Below are 14,391 nucleotides of genomic sequence, written 5' to 3'. Positions count from 1 at the left end.
ATGGCATAATTTCTGGTCCATTGATCCTGTTCCAATTTTTTTAAGTGTAATGTCCAGAACTGGACACTGTTTCAGGTAAGGTCTGATCACAATATAGAGTAGTTCATGACTACTCTATGAACCACTTTAAATCATTATTTGCCATGATTTGGAAATTTCTGTTGACACATGTAAAATTGAATTTGCCTTCTTTGGAATGTCATCACATTGCTGACTAATAGGAAAACTTTTATAAGAGGAATTTGCTTAGAAGTTAACTAGGCAGTTACTCAATTCTTATTTTGGTTCAACCTTCTTCAATAGCATTATTTGCCAGTAAAAAACTGAAGAATTCAGAGAATGATTGGGCTAAATATTAGTAGAAACATGATAAAAAAAATATTTGGAAACTAAATCATTATGAAATAGGATACTGAAGCAACTAATGGTCTGGTCAAATGTTTCATGTATCTAAGAAATTGGAACTCGCAGAGTGACTGAAAAAGAACTTATCCTCCCCGTCTTCAAAAAGAAAAGGAAAATTCATCAAACTTCAGAAGTACTATTTATAGAAATAAGACTGGAGGGAAAAAGACGTGAATGAGATTAACATTTTAAACAGGATTTCTAAATCTAGACTTTGAAGTATGTTGTGTATGTATCTTAGAATTAATAGTACTATGTGTTGCTAAACTCCCTTGTAGTTATACAACATTTCCCATGCTGTATAATCTTTAAAAGTACTGAGGCTTAAAGCCTAGAAAAATAGCTCATTTCCCATTGTGCACCAGTGGTTATCAGTTAACTACAGGCATGGAGGGTTGCAAGAGCAGACCTATCTTGAAAACAGAAGCTTGATTTTCTTACATCCAGCATGTAAAAAACTCACCCGTGAGCCATGGTGGCACAGTGGTTAGAATGCAGTACTGCAGGCTAGTGCTGCTGGCTGCTGGCAGTTCCAAGTCTCACTGTCTCAAGATTTACTCAGTCTTCCTTCTGAGGTCAGTAAAATGAGAACCCAGATTGGGGCAATATGTTCACTATAAATCACTTAGGGTTCACTATAAATCACTTAGGGCTGTAAAGCACTGTGAAGTGATATATATGCCTAAGTGCTATTGCTATCCAGCACCCTGCCATATCCAATTAAATAATCAGAAAATGGTGGGAAATCGGAGTCCACAAATCTTTAAAATGCTGAGCTTTAGAAACACTGGTATGGTGTAATATATGGCAGCTTTATGTTATATGTTACAGCATCTTAACTGGTAGAATAGAGAGGCTACAATATTTTGAAACAGTGACAAGGAAAATGCCTCAATATAATTTTAAATTAAAATATTGATTATTCTGTACCTAAAGAGTTAAAGAAAACCTATCAGCCTATCAGAATTGTAAGTCTTAGTAGACAAACCTGTATCAGGTGACATTTGAAAGACTCCTAATGAATCCAAAACACTTTCCTGTTATAAATGGGAAGTTTTCCCTGTTCAGTCACAGTCTGATCACTCCAGATTTTAATAGGGGAGAACCTTCTGCAAGTGTGGAGGTTTTTTTCCCTCTTTTTTTCCTTTCGAGCGAAGGCAGATTGGGCATTTTGGAAAATTCACGTCGCTTTAATTGGCTGCTTTTTCCTTTTTGTCGTGTTTTTCCAAAACCAGGTTGTCCCAAAAATGCTTTTTCAAGAGGCAACTGAACTTTCTTGTTTTTTTCTTTGAAGATGTGCAAGGAATATAAATCCTTCCATTCCCACCATCCAGCTGAAGAAGCTTCTTGGAATGAGAAGCGAAACGTCTTCAAAGAAAAAAACCAATCCAATTGCCTCTTGAAAAAGCACCTTTGGGGCAACCACAACCTGGATAACTGAGAATCCCCATAGACACTGCCAAGATCAGGAATTCTGAATTGCAAATCCGGATGAGCACCAGATATAGGCGCAGAGAGGCAGATGCGGGCGCATGACTTTGAAACCGGAACGAAACATTTTCCGGATTTCTATGCGGACTCGGGAATTGGTGGGACCAACCCCAGGCTTAGCGGAACAGGAAGTGACGGACAAGGCGTTTTGTGCTAGTTGGGGGGGAACGAATTGACCAGGATTGTTTACTACAACGGAGTGGCCGGCATGAGTTATCTGCGGGAAGAAGATGATCCTTATGTGGTCGAGGAGCCGAGCGACGAGGACCCAGCGGAGAGCAGGTCTTTTGGGTTTGGGAAGGCAGCTGGCAATATCTTTTCGTTTTCTTACGTCTTTGTGGGGTTGGGATGTTTCGCGATCGTCAGCCGAAGGCGAAACTATTCCCTTTTAATTAGTTACTGTCGAGAGATCATTAGTTACTTTTCTGAGATCAGGTGAAAGAGCTGTGTGTTGCAACCTGCCGCTTTCTATATTTTGCATTAAAAAAACAAAAAACTTTGAGATCTTCACGGTTTCCTTTCCGACGTTATATCTTAAAGAGCTTTGTAAATTTTGATTTTGAGAATTGTTCTTGCTTTGTTTTTCACCAAGAAATTAACAAGCTGTTCCTAGCCTGTGTTTTGTACAGTGGTTTGTAATGTGTTTTGAGTATTACCCATACTAGAAAACCTGTGCTCTTTTCGGTCATTGTTTCAGAAACATTTCTTTTACCTGAATAGAGAAACAGAATGACAGAATGGAGCAACTTTAGACTTCCTGCACCTTGGCAGGGAGCCTTTTAAACCTTCCTCCCTCTTTCCCTTCTTACCTCTTCCCAGCAGGCAGGTAAATAGCTGAGGCTGGGTGGGAGAGAGATGGCAGACTATCTGGAAAACTGCCATGGAACATTGAAAATGAAGGTCATGCCACCACAGAGGCATCCAGTAGCCCTGAAGCAGGAATATCGTTCCCAATTTTCATGACCTCATAAATAATCAGTCCTGGATTTTGGACACATTCTGAAAGTTATCCCATTTGAGATACCTTGGTTTAAAATTGTTGCTGTATTATGCACAGTTTTGCCCAGTTAAAGTTCATGACAATGAGAGTTTTAGCAATGTATAGATTGAAATATAATGCTGTTATGAAAGGACAGACATAAATTTACTTAAGAGTTGCTTTTCATAAATGTTCTTTAAATAATTATTCGAGGTGAGGTGAACCTTTAAACTCACATTTGCTCCTGCTAGCTGATGCTTCTAGCCAATTGCTAATTAAAAAGTTACTTAGAAATATCTTCTTTAAGTAATGTTAAACAAGGACTACCTGTGTGATATTCATTTTGAAATAATGATCTCTAATATCTCGTCATCTACACCACTGTAGTTCTGAAGATGAAGTGGATGTGCTTTTACATGGCACCCCAGAGCAGAAGCGTAAACTGATACGGGAGTGTCTCACAGGAGAAAGTGAATCTTCTAGTGATGATGAATTCCAAAAGGAAATGGAAGCTGAACTTAGCTCCACCATTAAAAATATGGAAGGCCAGTGGAAGTCACAACTTCCAGGTAAACGTTTTTCCAAAATTTAAAAATATGAATGGGTTTTTCAGGTCTTTTCAACCCTGATTAGTTTTGAGAGATCAGCTAATTTCAGCTAATTTCACCTATTTGCTGTAACCATGAGGAGATACTCAACTCTTAAGTATTGAGGAATATGAAGACTGGATAATGGAAATATAATCCTGAGCCCTGTTGTGCTACAAAAATAACAACCAAAATATATCAATGTGCTCATTTTTTAAAATGCTATGCAATTACAAAATGTGAACAGGGCAACAGGACTCGAGTATATTTCCATATCTGTCTCTTCACATTTTCCATCAATAAATGTAGAGAATGTTAATAAAGTTGCTAATATCAATTTATACTGTAATAACACAGCTACATTTAAAATTTTAAACAACAGAAATCCAATTCAGGCAACTATACTTTGGAGATTGAAAAATAATTTGCTGTGTGTGTTATTTTTGTGTCAAGGCACTCAAAGCATTTGAGGCAGATTCAGGCCTGCTTAAAATTTTAAGTCCAGAAGATACAAGGTTTTTCATATTCACTGAGAAATCAATTTAATTTGTGCAATTACAGAATCATTGTAATGACAGGCCAGGATATTGACATTGAATCAAATAGTTTCTCCTTTGAATAATTAACTAACAATGCAATCCAATCCTGGGATTTATTTTTTGAGTGTATTTTGTATAGGACTACATTATAGGTAGTTTGAATAAGCATATTCTTCCAACATAATCACTCACAGCCTTATTGGCAGGCTGATCATCTCTGGGGGGTTTTGAGAGATGTTGAAATAAATACATCGTTCATTAAACTATTGCTTAAAAAGGAACGATTATTAATGAACATCTTGGAATGGCTATCTGCATGGGATTAAAGGAGAGTTAGAACAATTTATGAAGAATAAGACCATCTATATTTGTAGTGCAACACTGATTATATATTACCTCCTGGATTAGAAATTGGTACCAATTGCTGAGACAGACAGGGTGTTTGGATCCATGTTCTGCTTGTAGGCTCCTGTAGGTATTTGGTTGATTACTGTGAAAGCAGAATGCTAATTGGGCTGAGTACAGTTGATCTTGTATGTAAAGAATGTAAAGAAACACAAAAGCAATTACAGTTGCATGGAATTTCAGTGTATAAATAGGAAAATACATATTTGCATATGTAGGGTGATCTCATAATTGTATGTTTTTTGTGACTTAGGTGATGCTTCTGTTGCTGGGCAGTCTGGAACTGTCTCCACTTCTAAGTATTATGATGACATTTATTTTGATTCCGATTCAGATGATGAAGATGTAGCAGGTAAATAACCAATAATTTTATAGCCTGTCCAAAAACATAAACAGTAAAATTCCTTTGTCTTCCAAATATAGAATAAGCTCTCAAAATCTGAAGTGCTAGTTATATTTTGTTTGCTAATTTTAAAAAATTGAAATGAAATGAAATGAACACATATACATCTCCATGCAAATTTAGTATACAATTCTATGGATGCCACTTATTTATTAATTACATATATACATTGCCCATCTCACTATCCAAAAAGAAATGGTGAAAGCAGGTGATTTTTTTGTGTTGAGTAGGGCTACTAATGTGTTTATCTTTCCTTAAGGATTGCAGTATTATCTTTAATCTATTAATTTGATCTGCACAAAAGTTGAATGTGTATTTCCCCCTTCCCCCTCCAATACACACTTACAAGCCATTGGAAAATGGCATTGCTTTTCAGCCTGTGAAAGTTGATTCTAGTTTTGTCTATTTTTTGACAACAATGGTAAATTAATACTGTGAATATATATTATTTATTTATTTATTAAGCACATTCATGACTTCCCATCTTAACCAATATATTCTGGATGATGAAGATGAACATATTATAAGCCACCTAAAGTCACTTTGGATGGTGAGATGGGTGGTATATAGATGTGATAAATAAATAAAAACACAATGACCAGACACAAGCAAATTGAAAATCTAATTCAAGTCACTCTTAACATTTTTCTTAACAATACAAAACAAAACACACATGTACCAAACTTATAGCATACATGTACCAAACTTATAACTGAGATGCTACATTTGTAATTGTAACTTTCAAGTAGTTTTCAAGGACTATTTGAATGCCCTATCTAGAATGCATTGTACTAATCCATACATGGGGCGCCCAAGTATTAGCAAGAGCAATTGCACTTGGACTTATATACTGCTTTACAGCCCTCTCTAAGCAGTTTTAGAGTCAGCATATTGCCCCCAACAATTTGGATCCTCATTTTACTCACCCCAAAAGGATGGAAGGCTGAGTCAACCTTGAGCCTGGTGGGCTTTGAACTGCCAAATTGCAGACAGCCGGTAGTCAGCAGAAGTGGCCTGCAGTACTGCACTCTAACCATTGCACCACCTAGGTCTGTGACCTCAGTACTTGAGAAAGAACTCTTAGTCCGAAAATGGTATATCAAATTAATCTGTGCAAAGGTCCTACAGGCCACAGCTGCCATCTGTGAAGCAGGAATTGCAAGTTCAGAAGGACTCCCAGAGTATGCATCAGCTTTGATCAGAGAGTGTAACTCCATTAAGAACCAGTGATGGAGAATCACCAGCTATTTGACCATATCCACTTAGTCCCCCAACCACATCCAAAAAGCTTCAAGCAATGAGATATGACTTTGACATAACTTGTTCAGTCAGGTATTGAAATATACAGCTGAGTCACATTAAAATATTGATGAGCTTTCGATGAATGACTTTGTTCAACCATTGAATAGGGTGGCAACAGCATCAAACCATACAGTACCCTACAGTCGAGGGCTTTCGACTCTTTAAAACGGAGTCAAATATATATGTAAAACACATAATTGATAAAATGCTCAATAATCATCAAAAGACAGGAAAGTTGTTTGAGATTCTTTTAAATTGCAGCTAAGAAACAATGTCTATCAGTACTATTTATTAATCTGCTCTTTCAAGTTATCTAGGTTTAAAAATATAATACAAGGAAACTATTAAAATTGGTAGCTATGTTTGACTTGAAGTGTAAATGTAAAACTTTGCTATCTCCTTTTATACATGAAATGGGAAAGTATGAGCTTGAGATTTGTGGCAGCTGTTTATTATTACATTTCAGTGCTCACCTGAGGGCCATCAGCAGTAAAGAACTATATACTGGGGATTTTCTGTGCCTGGCATAGAAATCAAATGGGTTGCTAGAGAAAGATAGTTGCTCTTTTTTGACAGTACAGTAAAGTATGTATGTGAGGTACACTGTATAAACTCTAAAACAAAAAATGTCAATCATTAAATCATACGAGTTAAGATAGATTTGGAAAAATTCATGGAGTGGCAGGTGGCCATGCTCTCTTGGCAATATTGTTAGGTCTGTTAGGAGAGGTGTCAGTCATGAGGGAGTTTTATCTGGCAGGACTCCTTCTGTTGTGGTATCCAAGCTCTGGAATATCAATCCCCTGGAGATCAGACTCATCATCTAAACCTTGCTGGCTTTTCACGGAGCCTTGAAGACCTGTTTGGTTTTTTTTTTCTGTTAATTTTTAAGCACTTGTTATGTTCTTTTTTTTATAATGTACACCTCTTTGTGTTTTGTTCCTTTTTTGTTATTTTAAAAGCAATAACAATATATAATTAAAAAAGCTTTTAAAATCTGGTTTTGCCATTGAGCCTGGGATCCTTATATTATGGGTGATCCTGTTTCTTCGTAGTATCTGTATTGATAGTGGATGTTTGTTATATGTTATTGCCTGGCTGCTATTTTATGTTGCATATAGTTTTAGCTTATTTGTGTGTGTGTGTGTGTGTGTGTGTGTGTGTGTGTTTAATTGTTAGCTACCCAGAGTCATTCAATTTAAATGAACAACAATATAAAAAAACTTCTGCATATCAGTCCTTGGAAAATAAATAGGTAGACTGTTGCTGTGATGGTTTTTGGCTTCTCAAGCTGCCAGACCATTGAGGTCTTTCCTCTAATCTGTCAAGTTATTTTATTAAGTTCTTCAAGTAGCTACAAAAGAACCCATTCGTAGCACTTATATCAGTTTTTACAAGGCTAGTAATTGTTAATCATTTATTTAGATGTCAAGGCTGATCTTAAAACATATTTAAGTCTGACAGAATCGGTATCCATTAATCATTAATTAATGTTAATTAATTAATGTTAATGTTAATTCAACAGGGGCTTCAGTTTTTGAGTTACACATTTTATGTCATGACTACAAATATAATCTGTCTCAAACATGACAGGTTCTGCAGAAACCAGAAAAAAAAGAAAACATCACCAACGACGAATTCCAACTAATGATGAGTTATTTTATGATCCAGAAGAAGACGATAGAGATCAGGAATGGGTAGATATGATGAGAAGGAGGTAAGAAGAATGGTGAAACTTTACTCTGTGACTAAAGCCAAAGCTAGTTTATATTAAGAACTCAGAGCTTTAAAGTTCTGCACTTAACTAGATTCTGCCTTTAAATTTAGACACCACCTAAAGTTTCCTGAATATGGTGGAATATAAATTGATACAATCAATCAATCAATCACATTTTTATGCAGTTTATGCAGTCCACATATCATCTTATTGCCGTAACACTGCCTTCCTTTCTGAATCCCCAAGATTAATTATTGAGACTTCTAAGACTATATCATAGAATCTTTTATTCCTGTCAGTATTTTATGTCACTGCAAATTTCATTATCTATCTTTTTTTTTCTTAGCATGAAGTCTTAATTTTACTTAAGGATGTTTAGATTAGTTTGTGTGCCACCAAGTCGTTTTAAACTCCTAGTGACCATATGGATCAGTGGTTCCCAAAGTGGGCGGTACCGCCCCCTGGGGAGCGGTGGGATGACTTATGGGGGCGATGAGGCAAGTGGGGTGGCAGAGGAGTACTGGAGGTGGGCCCCTCGCAGGGCGCAATTCTGCCTGGGGCTCTGTCAGCCGCCAGTCAGCTGAGCACTTCCTGTTCCGGCCCAACTTGCCCCATCATGTCCTGCACCTGCGCGTACCGTACGCTGGCAGCCACGCTAAGCCTCGTGTGCTGTTCTGTTTTGCCTGGCTTGGCAAACTTTCCCTATTTTTTAAAATAAAAAAGCAGGTTTCTACTATCCCCTCCCCCACCCCCACCCGCAACTGTAACATTTTTCAAATCAGATGTTGTAAGTATTCTGATTTTCAGAGCAGAAATGGCAGAAGCAGAAAAATCAAAGAGGAAATGTAGACAATATAGTGTGGAATATCTGAAGTATGGATTTATACCAGCACCATCAAACCAGCATCTGCCACAGTGCCTACTATGTGAAAAAGTATTTTCTAATGAGGCAATGAAGCCTTCCAAACTGAACAAACATTTGAAGAAGGCACATCCTGACAAGGCAGACAAGAACCTAACTTTTTTTCAATCATTTTGTGACAAATTTCAAAAGTGCCCAATACTGTCACACATGTTTTACAATGCTTCCCAACAAAACACTGATGGTTTGCGTGCATCATACAACATTTCATTGCTGATTGCTAAGTCTGTAAAGCCACATACTATTGGTGAAGAACTCGTCCTACCAGCCATTAGTGAGGTTCTGAGTACTGTTTTGCGTAAGTCACCATATGAGTAAGACAATTCCTCTCAGCAATAATTCAGTGCAAAGACGCATAGATGAAATGGCTGAGAATGTGGAAGATGTCTTGTGCAGCATACTACAGACAACAGACTTTGCATTACAGCTGGATGAATCAACTTTGCCAAGCAATGACTCTTTGGTTCTTATGTGCACTTTATTAAAGACAAAAGTTTGACTCGAGTTGTTATTTGCGAGGCAACTAAAAACAGATTCTAAAGGGGAGTCAATATTTCATGTTGTTGAGCAGTTTTTCAATGACAAGGAAATTCCACTTACCAACATACTTGCTTGTACAACTGATGGAGCACCATCAATGACTGGTCGCTACCATGTGTGTGTTGCTTACTTGAAAAAAGCAGTGCCAAATGTCTTTACCATTCACTGTGTCATTCATTGCCAACATCTGGTTACAAAAAACCTCACTGATCACTTGCACAAGTCATTACACACTGTCATTACTGCAGTGAACAAAATTAAAGTACATGCTCTAAATGATCGACTTTTCCTAGAGCTCTGTGTTGAGAATGATGAAGATTTTGGTCGTTTGCTGCTTCATATAGAAGTTTGTTGGCTATCAAAAGGCAACTGTGAGAACGCTTTTACAATCTTTCTGACACTGTTGTGGAGTTTTTTGAAGACAAGAATTCTTTACTCAGTGATGAACTCAAAGAGATCAGGCATGACATTGCTTATTTATCAGAACTGTTTGCAAAGTTCAGTGAAGTGAATTTGCAGTTGCAAGGGAATGAAATCAATCTTATTAAGGCCAAATCTGTCATCTCTATGTTTATTTCAAAGTTAACTCTATTCAAGCCAATATAGGCCGTCACGAGCTATACCAATTTCCAAGCTTGTCTGAGCTAGAAGAGAAAGGTGGGATACAAGATGATGATCTGCAAGTTTTTTGTGACCATTTGGGCATGCTGCATAAAGATATGTCTGAGCAATATCAGGATCTTCTTTTGATGGAAATTCCAGATTGGGTGATAAATCCATTTTCAGATATTGAGGAAGATGGGGTAGTGGAGGAACAACTAATAGAGCTGCAGAATGAAATTGAGCTGAAGCGAAAGTTTTAAGAAATCGTACTAAGAGTTTTGGTTACAGAGGAAATTTCTGATCGCTATCCTGCACTATGAACAGTGGTTTAAGAAGCTCCTTGTTGCATTTCCAACATCATATTTAGTGGAACGTGGTTTCAGTGTGGTCATCCAACTTCTCTCCAAGCAAAGAAATTGACTCCAGATTGCTGAATGTGGTGATTTAAGACTCCTGTTAAGTGACTTAAAACCAGACATTGGGAAACTGGTATCACTTCATCAAGCCTATCCATCACATTAAGAATTTCCTGAACAGTGAAGTAGTTACTAAATTTTACTGAGTTTACTAAGTTACTAGTTACTAAGGTTCTTGATAAATGACTATCAGACTTTGAAAACTTGGTATCACTGGATCATGTTCAACAATTTTGTTGAATTAACATGAACTAAAAAGATTTTTAAATTGGATTTTGAATAAATGTGCAATTGTTACAGTTTTGAATTTTATTGTTACTATCTTCCTTAGTGGGTTGTGCAATCCGCTATTCCGAATAATGCTATTTATAGGGGGAGGGGCACTGAGGATGAGTTTGTAGCACCAAGGGGGCAGTGGACTGAAAAAGTTTGGGAACCACTGATATAGATATTCTTCATTGTAGTCTATCTCTAACCTATTTCAAGTCTCCCCATGGTGCATTCATCATTTCACCAAATCTATCCACCTGCTGTTAGCATTTTTTAAAAAAAATTTGGAATAAATTATGATAAGAGTTTTACATATTTCTGATTTCCTGCCATTGTTGTAATTTTATGTTTAATTATTGGTACATCAAATAGCCTCTGGTAACTCCTTTCTGCACATTCAATTGGGGAAAGATATGCCAGTTGGAATATTTTGAGCTAATTTAAGGCAGGAAGACATTTGATTTGCATTGCTGGATTTTCTAGTAATCATACAAATGTACATATAATAAAGTTGCATTGAAATACATGTACTAGAGAGAATGTAAAGAATCAGATAATCTTGAACTTAGATCTGACTCCCCTACATGCAGTTAAATAAGAAGTGGTTGTTTTTTGGGGGGGGTGGGGGAGGGGAGGGATTGTGTAAATACCAACCATCCAATAATTATATAAGAGTTCTCTAGTTCTGCCGGTATGGGTCTAATGACATTAAGCACATTCTTCAGGGTGACATCTGTTTATGTTCCTGGAGTGATGTGGGATTGTCCTGTTGGGTTTTTCATGTCAATTTGTTCCTGCTTGCATTAAATACGAATAATATGGGTAATCAGGGAGAAATAAGAATTTGTGTAAACCCTGTATCAAAAGGATGGTAGAGGACGGTGAAGCCATTTCATTTTGGGTGTGATATTTATATAGTTAGGACTAAGAACATTGAACATTGAAATATCACCCACCATTTCTACTAGTTTTTTGGGACGCATCATTTCAATAAAGATTGCTACACTAATAATGATGTTTCTTTACTTTTGTGCTTTCTTACTGTAGCTATCATAATATAAAAAAAGTTCGATCACAAGAAAAACTTCCTGCCATTCCCAACAGTGATGCTATTTTGAACTGTCCTGCTTGTATGACAACATTATGCCTTGATTGTCAAAGGTAATTATTTGAACTCTGCATAATATAAACTAGTATTTATTTATGTGGTTAGGTTAATAGTTTAATTTTCAATTTAGTTTCCAAAGGTATTTACCTTGCATGTCCTCAAAAAATAAATAAATAGGGACTTAGTATATATAGTCCTTGACTTACAACCACAATTAAGTCCTAACTTCCTGCTGCTAAGCAAGACAGTTAAATGAGCTATGTCCCTTTTTTTTTTTTTTTGCTACAGTTAAGCGAAATCACTGCAGCTGTTAAGCGAATCTGGCTTCTCTCATTGATTTTACTTGTTGAAAGTCAACCAGGAAGGTTACAAATGGTGATCATCTGATCTCGGGACAGTGCAGCTGTCATAAATACATGCCACTTTGCCAATTTCCTAGATATTTATCACATGACCAGGGGGATGCTGGAAGGGTAGTAAGTAGGAAAACTGGTCATAAGTCACTTTTCCCAGTGTCGTCATAATGTTGAACAGTCATTAAATGAATGGTCCTAAGTCAAGGATTACCTGCACATAGTTTTTCATCATAAGTTTGTCAGTAGTGAAAATATGAACAATGGAAATTAATAATTTCTTTACCAGTACATTTAGAAGTATAAACATATCCAGACCAATATTTGTTGTGTGATGAAAGTTTCCATTCTTCATATGCAGCCTGCCCTGAGTCTGCTGTCGTGGATTCTCCCATCTTATATAGCACACTAGGAGGAGGAATCAGTTTCACTGGTGAATATACTTCTGCCAGTTCACTGATGCTGTTTGCAATAGATTGAGTAAATAGTAGGCAATTATTATCTAAGATGGCTCACATCAATATAGCAAGTCTTTCCCTGTCTTAAAGTTACAAATTAAAAACAAATAACATATACAGTGTAGAGAAGGGAGATTCATTGTTTTTGAAGTTCAGAATAAAATGGTAATATGAGCTATACAGATAGTCCTTGAGTTATAGCTGTAATAGAGCCTGCAGGTTACAGATGCAAGTCATGATGATTGTTCAGTGAGGTGCTCATGTGTGGATCAATAACTGGAGCACAGAGGGCCTTAGGTTGCATTCAATATTTAAAGGGTTATCAATTTTGAAATATTTAATCAGTCAAGGTCACTATGTTTTTCCTTCTCCCCTGCTGTTCTTTTTAGGCATGAATTATACAAAACTCAATACAGAGCAATGTTTGTGATGAACTGCACAGTTGTCAAAGAAGAAATTTTGAAATACAAATACCCACTGAAAAAGAAGACAAAGAAAGGACACAAGAAAATTAAGCAGAGTAGTGAATCAACTATTGGCTCAGAAAGCCAGGAAGAAGAGATATATCACCCAGTAAAATGTACTGAATGTTCAACAGAAGTGGCTGCATTAGATAAGGATGAAGTCTTTCATTTTTTCAATGTATTGGCAAGCCATTGCTAAGATGCACTATTTTACATCCTTTAAGATTATATTAAAATTTCAAAGTGAAAGATGATTTAATCTAAGACCCCTTTTGTATTCTCAAAAACTCTGCTTGAGCCCCCTAATCTGAAATGGAGATTATGCTATCTGTGTTCTTCTCTGTAAAGACAAAACAAGGGAACTTTTATGTACATGTCGAACAGTTTTATTCTGTTAAGTAGAATCAAAACAGTTCTGAGTTAAAGAGATATCAGTCAATGTTTATACTTTATTTAATGGCTGATTTATAAAAAAATAATCATAATTTCAACATTGAACAGTCCATGATTAATTCTCTTTAATTATGATCCAGTATATATTTTCCTGCCTACTATTTTGTATTATTCCTGAATTATGTGCTGTCTGTATTAAAGTGGATCTATTATTAAAGGAGATGGAATGTTGAGGTAATCAGCCAATAATTTTCTCATAATATAACACTGCTTCTAAACCTAATTACATGTACAGTCACTATAATATCTTCTGGAAAATTCTTTGCATACTATGTTCTTTGATTATACATAGGTTAAAATGATTACAGACGGCATAATTTTACAAGCCTATCAATTAAGAGATTAAAAAATAATACATCGTTCAAGTTAATAAAAGTGTGACTTGGAGCCCAGCCAGCAGCATACTATAGTCAAAGAACCTACATAAAAGTGTTGAGTTCAGGAAGAACCTCCAAAATTAAGACAATTTTAACCAATTTGAAGAGGCATAAAGAGAAATGTAGAAACACTTGTTATAACATAGTCACAGTTTTGAAGGTTTTCTGCTATAGTTAAAAGAAAGTGAGATTTATAAAACAGTATTCTTACATATGTGGACTATGAAGCAGTGCCTTTTGCTTAGGTATCATTTCACTTGGGAATGGAGAAATAAATCACCATTGCAACTGATGCACAGAAAACTGGGGAAACAAAGGAGCCAGACTTCCTTTGATTAACATGTTGTTTGTTATGATTGACAAAAGGAAGTTGTTCAGGATGTGTTCACATCTGTGGTGACGTTCCTCGTGGAAATATTTTTTTCATCTGTCCCATTGTTTTACAAAACTCAATTCAAATGGGAGGAATTAATGAGTGATGTTTGTACAATCTTACTTTGGGGAGATCAGGACTTGACTTCGACAAGAAATTATAGACCTACATAATTAATCTATGTACTACTAAAATTCTCAACTTTAACCTTTAACTGGACCGAATG

At 36.3% G+C, this 14,391-nt stretch overlaps 1 protein-coding gene across 2 annotated transcripts; it reads left to right on the top strand.

Moving 5' to 3' along the window:
• The first annotated feature begins 2,006 nt into the window (after positions 1-2,006).
• Positions 2,007-13,591, top strand: EAPP (E2F associated phosphoprotein). Of its 2 annotated transcripts, XM_026664510.2 has the most exons (6): positions 2,013-2,178; positions 3,263-3,444; positions 4,660-4,758; positions 7,705-7,828; positions 11,627-11,740; positions 12,888-13,591. In XM_026664510.2, the coding sequence occupies exons 1-6, from the start codon at positions 2,105-2,107 to the stop codon at positions 13,159-13,161; spliced, it is 867 nt and encodes a 288-aa protein (XP_026520295.1). In that variant the 5' UTR covers positions 2,013-2,104; the 3' UTR covers positions 13,162-13,591. The 2 variants fall into 2 exon arrangements, with proteins under 2 accessions (XP_087807961.1, XP_026520295.1); XM_087951835.1 differs by lacking the exons at positions 11,627-11,740; positions 12,888-13,591 and adding an exon at positions 8,636-9,563 and having other exon boundaries at positions 2,007-2,178.
• The last annotated feature ends 800 nt before the right edge of the window (positions 13,592-14,391 follow it).

Source organism: Notechis scutatus, chromosome 1, assembly GCF_049901735.1.
Source record: "Notechis scutatus isolate UNSWTSFEM ecotype Mainland chromosome 1, rNotScu1.2, whole genome shotgun sequence".
Lineage (NCBI taxonomy): Eukaryota > Metazoa > Chordata > Lepidosauria > Squamata > Elapidae > Notechis > Notechis scutatus.
This window is presented reverse-complemented; position numbering and strand designations above follow the sequence as displayed.

Excerpts from the sequence above, each read along its gene's own strand:
- EAPP (XM_087951835.1), top strand. The coding sequence starts at position 2,105 with ATGAGTTATCTGCGGGAAGAAGATGATCCTTATGTGGTCGAGGAGCCG. Across the intron at positions 3,445-4,659 it reads GTGGAAGTCACAACTTCCAG|GTGATGCTTCTGTTGCTGGG; the intron begins GTAAACGTTTTT and ends TTTGTGACTTAG. Across the intron at positions 7,829-8,635 it reads GTAGATATGATGAGAAGGAG|AGCAGAAATGGCAGAAGCAG; the intron begins GTAAGAAGAATG and ends TCTGATTTTCAG.